This window comes from Sinocyclocheilus anshuiensis, unplaced genomic scaffold (genome assembly GCF_001515605.1).
Source record: "Sinocyclocheilus anshuiensis isolate Anshui unplaced genomic scaffold, SAMN03320099.WGS_v1.1 scaffold277, whole genome shotgun sequence".
NCBI classification, from domain to species: domain Eukaryota; kingdom Metazoa; phylum Chordata; class Actinopteri; order Cypriniformes; family Cyprinidae; genus Sinocyclocheilus; species Sinocyclocheilus anshuiensis.
In genome coordinates this window covers 57013-66577 of record NW_015536463.1, presented here as the reverse complement: position 1 = coordinate 66577, position 9565 = coordinate 57013, and the positions used below count along the sequence as shown (strand labels likewise).

At 36.3% G+C, this 9565-nt stretch overlaps 2 protein-coding genes across 2 annotated transcripts; both read right to left on the bottom strand.

The window, feature by feature from the left end:
- Positions 1-2065: 2065 nt before the first annotated feature.
- On the bottom strand, positions 2066-3148 carry LOC107686303 (gamma-crystallin M2-like). Its single transcript, XM_016483293.1, has 3 exons — positions 3068-3148; positions 2737-2985; positions 2066-2404 (listed from the first exon to the last, which is right to left on the bottom strand). The coding sequence occupies exons 1-3, from the start codon at positions 3101-3103 to the stop codon at positions 2132-2134; spliced, it is 558 nt and encodes a 185-aa protein (XP_016338779.1). The 5' UTR covers positions 3104-3148; the 3' UTR covers positions 2066-2131.
- A 3002-nt stretch (positions 3149-6150) lies between these two features.
- Positions 6151-7002, bottom strand: LOC107669732 (beta-crystallin S-1-like). Its single transcript, XM_016462473.1, has 3 exons — positions 6938-7002; positions 6599-6841; positions 6151-6483 (listed from the first exon to the last, which is right to left on the bottom strand). Exons 1-3 carry the CDS (start codon positions 6950-6952, stop codon positions 6208-6210), a joined length of 534 nt encoding a protein of 177 aa, XP_016317959.1. The 5' UTR covers positions 6953-7002; the 3' UTR covers positions 6151-6207.
- Positions 7003-9565: the final 2563 nt, after the last annotated feature.

Here is a 9565-nt window from a genome sequence, read left to right as displayed (position 1 = left end):
TTATTTAAAGTAGGCCAGTGACACAACATGTGCCATTTTTACTACTGTATACAACACATCATTACATGTTGTAACTGGGCTTAAATTGTATTAGGCTATATGTTAACTGCTTTAGGAGCATCCATCCTATAATTACTCCCTGGCGTATTTAAAGATGTCTCCATCTTTTAACAGTGCTGTAACATTGCAGCAGGGGTGTCTCCACAATGACCTTGCAGTTCCAAATCGCAACTGCCAGGCAATTAACACCTGCACATACTTTGCCAGCTTGTTAACTCATAGCTGTACCACATGGTAGCAACTGATACATCTGGCAGAAGATGTATTCTGCTTAAAAGACAACTAAAATAACTCAAGCTAACAATTTAAAAACATAAAATAAACCCGTAGAAACCCAAGCTTATGCTGATTATGTATTATTATTCCTCCCTTGCCTGTAGCATGTCACTTGTTATAAAAATCATGATTTCTGTACAAATCTGATTACAGTAATAGATTTTTGAATAACTTTTTGTGATTAGTCCAAGAACCATATGTTAAAAAGTAATTCAAATAACTACCACAAGAGGGCGCTGTCAGGCTAGCAGAAAAAGTACTAGCTCAACTACTAGTAAGTGAACTTTGTGAACTATCCTTCCATTTTGTGCTGGATGCCTATGGAGGAATCTGGACCAACAGACACGTGCTGCCCTGTGGGCCCACTGGTGAAAAAGTGCTTGCTGGTGGCCTTTGTGCAGAAAAAAACCCTTTTGTTTTACCATGCTCTTGTGCCTCTCTGGCCTGCATCAGCATTGTGGACTTTGGGTATATGCTGGACTCTGGCAAAGCTCCTGAGTCATCAACATGGCCTGAACTATTGTATGGGGGAGATTTAGCAGGGGCTATTGACCAGCAACTGCTCACACAACTGGCAGCTCATGCTCTCTGCCTATGCAAACACAGAAGTGCTCATTCTTTTTTAACATATAAATGGTTAAAAACATGTGTAGTATGTATATTCATGTGAACAGGTGCTGGTAGCAAAAACAAAATTCCTGACCTCAGTGTCAGTATAGCAAAAAGCCTGAAGAGGCAGTTTATTTTTTAAAGCATTTACTTCAGCCCAATTCTTCATCTGTCATGCAGATTATAAATAAACTTTAAAGAAACTCATGAGTGTTACATGCAACTGTATGTATCAAATATATTTCAATCAATTGTTTATTTATTTATTGTAAAATGTACAGTTTGTCATGACAATACTCAAAAACATGTAAATTCAGTTTTCTTGTTTTCTATGAAATGTAACAGAAGTCTAAAGTTGTTCTATTTTAAAATCTAAGTTTGTAAGAGACCATTCAGAAGCAAATAACCAACAGAGGGGAGTATTGAGTTATAGCAACAGAAGATGTTGAAAGCTATGAGATGACAATTAATAAATAAATTCATACATTTAAAAAATCATTATTTGACACACTTAATATAATTAATATAATTGAATTGAATTTAAAGGGATTGTTCACCCAAAAAAGAAAATTCTTGAGGGAGCAACTTGAGAGTGAGTAGTTGATTTTTTTTTGTGTGTTATTATTATTAATTTATTTTTTTTGGTGTATTATCTATTATCACTTTAATACTTTTATTTAGCAAGGACATTAAATTGATCAAAAGAGACAGTAAAGACAGTTATAATCTTACAAAACAATTACATTTCAAATAAATGCTGTTCTTTTGAACTTTTAATTCATCAAAAAATCCTAAACAAAATGCATCAGCATAAAACTAAATCCGTATATTTATACAGTATGATTTCTGAAGGATCATGTGACACTGAAGACTGGAGTAATTGCTGCTGAAAATTCAGCTTTGTCATCAAAGAAATAGATCACTTTTTTAAAATATATTAAAATATAAAACAATTGTATACTATTTCATTATATTGCCGTTTATTTATGTTATTTTATTTTTATTATTAATATATAAATAAATATATATGTAAGATTTATATATATTGTCTTATAAAAATGCTTTGTTTGAAGACCAGCTGACTTTTAAATGGAATTAAATAAACCAGGAGACAGGAGCTTTAGGTGAGCTCAGAGTCGTTTTTTTATTGAATAGTTAAGGAACAACCAACTACACATTACAAGACTTAAAACTCCTGAACACGGCGGATGGAGCCGACAGTAGGATGCATGGCACTCCAGTCAGCGAAGTGGCGGTACTCGCCTGTCTCCAACAAATACTGACGTCCCCTGAAGTTAGGATGCTCATAGAAGACCCAGGCCCCATCCAGAATGTTACAGGACTGTACCTCACGGTGACGGAAGCGGTCATAGAGAGAGGGCCAGTCCTCACTGCACTCCATAATCTGACCCTGGAAGTCAGGCCGCTCATACAGACGGATACAGAAATTGCCATTATGCTACAAAAGAGAGAGTGGATAGCCAAATAACATTACAATGCATTGATTTCTGGTAGGCCATTTACTGTAGAAAGAGCAGAATCATATCTAGAGTCACCTAAAATTATATTACTGGCGCATTGAATTATTAAAACAATACATTCAGATTATGCATACTGAAAATAAACTTTCAGTGGGGAACAATAAGGAGTTTAGGGCCAATAATGCTGTTCTTGAATGGTTGTGTGGCACATATGTCTGTTGTAGGTGAATGTTTTTGCTGAAAAGGAGGAACATAAACCTGCATTGGGCAAAATAGCCCAGCTATGGTTCTGCAAACAGGGATGACTTACATTTTGCACCATAAGACCTCTATAAGACCTTATAGAGTCACTGAAGCCCATCCAGTGCTGGTAATCAGGATACTCTCCCCTGGTTAGGATGTACTGGCAGCCCATGAAGTTTGGACGTTCATACAAAACCCAGGCCCCACTTTCAACTCGGATGGAGTTACAGCGGCTGAAGTGGGACGACAGCTCTGGGCAATCCATGCTGCACTCAAAACAACGTCCCTGAAAGTTTTTGTCCTCATAAAAGAAAATCTGTATGGGAGAAGATGTAGAAACATAGTTAAGCCAAGGAAAAGATCACAGAGCCAGTTTACGCAAGCAAAATGTGTCTTACTTTTCCCATTCTGTCCATGTTTGGGGCTAATTTCATTCCTCCTTTTGATGTATGCTGTGTATTGAAAGGGCAATGAGCGAGATTTATGTTTCACATTGAGTTGCTCTTCCAGGCAAATCATTGTTATATGAATGGCCACAGCAACTGCATCATCAACAGCTGATACTGCGATTGTTTCTAGATTGTTCCTGCAGATTAATGCAGTGGCCATTGTATGGAACTCTGACCTTTTGATTCTGCAATGGCTGAGTCCAGAAAATATTTATTGGGCTAATTAAATTGTTTTCCAGATGCTGGTAATGGCATAGTTGGAGCAGCACTGGCGTCTAGCCACATGCTCATATTGGATGAGGTGTAACACGTCCCGAATGAACTGATGGCATTTTGTGTTTGTACGCTCCACCCAAACTCTTGCTCTACTGTTAGACAGTAGGTTTACTTAGGTGCACAATACCACAGAAACTGAGAATAGGCTGTGCATTATATATGTTTTTTATTATTTTAATAATACAAGAAAACGTTTTACTGTAATAAAATGAGTGAATGCTATGCCATGTATTAATAAAAATGTCAAATTTAGCTGTGGTGAGACACTTTTATTCAGCTCAACACAACACAACGCAACACCTGAAGCAACCAAGCTGCCATGAATTCAGGTGTTACCATCAAAATGGCAACAGATTAAACAAAAGACATTTGTCGTTTTTAGCAGAAGATTAAAAATAATAAAAGAAAAAGGTGTTTTAATTACACAATCTGATGAACACAGCGTTCACACTTGTATTTTCATGAATCATATTCGGTTCCTTAAAGCGACCACCAAACCAGGGTTATTATAGTTATAAACTAGTATAAATAGCATGAACTAAAACTGAAACTAAAACAATTTAAAAAAAGTCAGTATTTGAAATATTTCAGCCAGTTGCTAAGTGCTAAAACTTGAACTGTACATATAAATACAAAAACGATAAAAACACACAACAAAATTACTAAAACTACCTAAAATCTAAAATTCAAACAAAAACAGGAAATATAAAAATAAAACAGATTGAAAATAAATATTTATAAAATATATTTTACAAAATATATCTAAATGTTTATAAAATATGAATAAAAACTATAATATTATCCCAGTGATACTAAAATAACACTGTACCAAACATACATGTGTAAACAGAGTATTAAAACAAGGCATTGGCTATTTACTGTACACTAAGTTTAAAACAAGTTACATCATAAATAGAGGCAGATACTGTTGCATTGTTGTACTATTGCACAAGTACAATTAAAAGCAAATACTATAAATTTCCTATATATTTCCATATATAGAGAGAGACAGATGATATGTAAATAAAAACAATCAAGTGTTATGATATTATAAACTAATATGCAATTATAGAAATTAATATGCTATTACAAAGTAAAATATCTAATCACAGTGTGTGGAATTACTGAAACTAGCCATTTGCTCTCAGTGTGAACACAAACTGTCTAATAAGAATGTTATATAGAATGTTGTATATAATTAATTTTTAAAATTATAACCTCACATAGTTTTATATACAGTGCCTTGTGAAAGTATTCATACCCCTTTATTTATTTTCATGTTTTGCTTTGTTGCAGTCTTATGTTAAACTGATTTAAATAACTGTCTTCCCCCTCATCAGTCTACACTCCATACACCATACACCATAATAAAAAATAAAATAAAAAATACAGATTTGTGACAACTTTGCAAATTTATTAAAATTAAAAAACTGAAATGAGTACATTGCATAAGTATTCATACCCTTAACACAGTACTTGGTTGAAGCACCATTACAGCCTCAAGAATTTTTGGGTATGATGCGGCAAGCTTTGCACATCTGCATTTATCTGCCATTCTTCTCCTCACCTCTTTACCTCTCAATCTCTGTCAGGGATGTGGGCAGACACACATTTTCAGGTTTCTCCAGAAATGTTTGATTGGGTTCAAGCCCAGGCTCTGGCTGGGCCACTCAAGGACATTCACAGAGTTGTCTATAATCCACTCTTGCTGTGTGCTTAGGTTCATTGTTCTGTTGGAAGGTGAACCTTCTGCCCAGTCTGAGGTTCTGAATGCTCTGGACTGGGTTTTCATTAAGGCTATCTCTATATTTTGGTGCATTGAGCTTTTCTTCTACTATGACAAGTCCTTCAGTACCTGCCATTGAAAAACAACCCCACAGCATGAGGCTGCTTCCAGCACACTTTACTTTTGGGATGGTACCCTGCAGATGATGAGCAGTGCCTGCTTTCCTCCAAACCTGATGCTTGCAATTGAGGTTCATCAGACCAGAGACGTTTGTTTCTCACAATCTGAGAATTCTTAGGGTGCTTTGTTGCAAATTCCAAGTGTGTTTTCATGTGCTTTCACTGAGGAGAGAATTGAGTTTGGCCACACTGCCATAAAGCCCAGATCGGTGGAGTGTTGAAGTGTTTGTTTGTCCTTCTGCAAGTTTCTACATATATGATCATGGAGCTCAACTAGAGTGACCATCAGCTTCTTGGTCACCAGTCTAACCATAGCCCTTCTCCATTACTTGCTCAGTTTGGCCAGCTCTAGGAAGAGTACTAGTTGATCCAAACGTCGTCCATTATGGATAATGGAGGCTACATGCTTCTGTAAACCTTCAATGCAGCAGATTTTTTTCTGAACTCTTCCCCATATCTGTGCCTTGACGCAATCCTGTCTCTGAGCTCTAAAGGCAGTTCTTTTGACCTCAGGGCATGGTTTTTGGTCTGATATGCGTTTTCAGCTTTTAGACCTTTTATTGAGAGGTGTGTGCCTTTCCAAATCATACCCATTCAAATGAATTTGCCACAGGTTAACACCACTCGAAGTGTAGTAACATCTACAAGCAATATGAATGCTCCGGATGAGAACGGCACTTGAATTTAACTGAACTGCTGAATGACACTATTGTCCTCTGTAGAGCTGCTTTATACCTGCATAAAATTAGTTCATTATTGAATTTTGCAACATCAACACTTATTGAACTGAACCAAAATTCAACATTGAACTGAATAACAACAATAGATACAACTCATATCAATAAGTGCCTCTTCAAATAAATTTATTTTTCAGTATTTGTCAGTGGCAGTGATGACAGGTATTCATTTCAACAGTCTGTGGTGATCTGACCAATAGAGCCCACAGTGGCATGCATGGCCCCCCATTCAGTGTGTCGCCTGTACTCTCCCTTCTCAAGGAGGTACTGATGACCACGGTAGTTTGCATGCTCAAAGAACACGCAGGGCCCTTCCTGAACCTTGCAGGAATGGATCTCTCTGCAGAGGAAACGTTCCTGAATGGACGGGGTGCTTTCTGTAACTTCCCATGTTTTGCCATCAAAATTGGGCCTCTCAAAGAGCTTCAGCTTGAGATGTCCAGTAACCTGGAGGAAATACATATGATGTTTCTATGTATGCACCTAACCACACTGTTATCTTATGAACACAGACTCACTGAGAGCAATTCACAACGATCATGTGTGGTGCCATTGGACTTCCATGCCTAAGCAGACGACAAGATCGGACACAATCATTGAAGCCAATCCAATGGTGATAATCTGGATACTCCCCTGGGACCAGAATATACTGATAGCCCATGTAGTTTGGCCGCTCATACAGGACCCAAAAGCCCCCCTTCACCTTTGCAGAATTACATCGGCTAAAAAAAGAATGAAGGTCACTTGTGTCTCCCCTGCACACATAGGATCTTCCCTGGAAGTTCCTGTCTTCGTAGAACACAATCTGTCAGAGGAAAAACCAACACTGATGGTTTACATTGTGCTAAAACATCATGCCACACTGTGGGGCACAGACAATCAGGGAGAAAGTGGCACTTACGCTCTCAGTCATCATTGTCAGGTGTGAAACGTTGGATAGCAAACCGTGCTGTAATCTCTTTATACAAGTCCTGAACAAAGGCACAGGTTGTAAAAAATGTAATCAGCAATTCAAAAAAATATCTAAGCTCAATGTATTGTTCTAAAGCACTGAATCATAGATTTGTTCAACAATAAAATTGTGAGTACCAAGCATCCTAACCTCAGCCAATGAGCCCCAACCTCAGGCTTGTACACCATGCCATTATGTGTTGATTAAACTAGTGTTGTCTACTTAGCCAGCTCAGGCTAATTATTTATCTTACTACAGAAATATGCATTCAAATGTTTGCCAACAGCACCCTCACACTATCAGCTCCAGCAAAATCACTGTTATGACTGGCAACCATGGCGTACATCAAGGAGGATTTAGAGGCCAAGCACTGGTGTTGAGGCATCTACTGTGTTCCTTATGGGCTATTCACACAGAACAATGAAAAATGTGAGCTGCAGGGCAGTGGAATGCAAGGTCTAGAAGAGACACTAATTTCTTTTTACTGTCACATGCAAGACCCGAGTGCAAAAGTCAAACATGTCCGAATAGTGCATGTTTACATATGGAAATGGAAGTGCGGTACAATGCACAAAGATTTCCTGATGATAAAAGGTTTTTCACAATTTTTCAGTTATTGGATAGTATCTGAAAACGTCCCCTTTATTAATGTTTGTTAACTTTTGAATCGAATAGACAAACTTTTTTCCTAAAAAAACTACTTTTTTTAAAATCTTGAATTTATTTACATGCAAGTCTACGCATTTTACATGCGTAATTTAAAGTACTGTTAATAGATGGGGAAATCGATCAATCGGGTGCATCAATCAAAGATTATAAAAGTATATTATACCTTTAAATGTTTCATTAAACAGAGATCTTCATAAGACCATTGTGGTCAAAATTAAAGTGTTCTGATACACAAAATCCTTTTTCATGTGTCAGCAAATTAGACAGCGTGGAAGTAAAGCTATATCCACCTTGGCATTATGCCCTGAGAGTACCTAAGGGGTTTATGGCAAAACAAAACACTATATACACTAGGTCGCCGTGATTTTGCCAAGTAAGACATGTTCCAACAAATAATAATTATCTGTCAGTTTGACTAACCCTACCCATAATTTATCCCAAAAATCTGAGAGAGATTATGGTTGAATAACAAGGGTGTAGAAGCACCTAACTCTGGTTGTAAGGCTAAAATTGACATTTCCTGTAAACTTATCCCTCAGTTCTGATTGGTTGATTTGAATGTTGTTCCAGGATCAACAAGGATGTTGATCCAGGAACATGTTGTACTTGGTGAAATCACGGTCACCATATACACTACCAGTCAAAAGTTTTTGAATAGTAAGATTTTTAAGTCATGCATTCTTTTTAAGAAGTCTCTTCTGCTCACCAAGCCTGCATTTTGTTTGATCCAAAGCACAGCAAAAACAGTAAAATTTGGAAATATTTTTACTATTTCAAATAACTGCTTTTTGATATTGATATTGATATTTGATAACTGCTATTTGAATATATTTTAAAATGTAATTTATTCCTGTGATTTCAAAGCTGAATTTTTTTATCATCATTACTCCAGTGACATGATCCTTCAGAAATCATTCGAATATTCTGATTTGCTGCTCGATAAACATTTATTATTATTAGGTTGAAAACAGCTGAATAGAATTTTCAGGTTTCTTTGATGAACAGAAAATTCAGAAGAACAGCATTTATCTAAAAATAGAAATCTTTTGTAACATTATAAATGTCTTTATCATCACTTTTGATCAATTTAAAGCATCCTTGCTAAATAAAAGTATTAATTTCTATAATTTCCCCTTACCCCCCACCTTTCCAAAAAATATTATATTGACTCCAAGCTTTTGAATGGTATAGTGTATAATGTTACAAAAGCTTTTTATTTCAGATAAATGCTCATCTTTGGATCGTTCTATTCATCAAAGAATCCTGAAATCCTGTTTCAAATATTGATAATAATAATAATAATAATACATGCTTCTTGAACAGCAAATCAGCATATTAGAATGATTTTTGAAGGATCATGTGACACTGAAGACTGGAGTAATGATGCTGAAAATTTAGCTTTGATCACAGGAATAAATTACATTTTAAAACATATTCAAATAGAAAGCAGATATTTTAAATAGTAAAAATATTTCACAATACTTTTGCTGTGAAACTTTTGCTGTATTTTGGATCAAATAAATGCAGGCTTGGTCAGCAGAAGAGAATTCTTTAAAGAAAACATTAAAAACCTTACTGTTCAAAAACGTTTGAATGGTAGTTTACTGTATATGATATATGCTTACAGCTATTTATTAATTAATTATCATCATGATGCTTTAGATTCCTTTAATTATTGGTAATGCAATAAAACCCATGTTTCCAATGTTGGACACACCGAACACCACAAGCACGAGTCGGAAATTTAACGCCCCTTACCATAATCGCAGCTTCAGCTTTCAAAGTAAATATCAAGACAGTTAATAATGTCATTAGTTTTACCATCAGTTCAAGCCCGAAAGGGCAACAGAGTCGCGTGACAGACACAGTGATGATGCAGTACACAAGCCGCGGTTAAGACAGCTGACG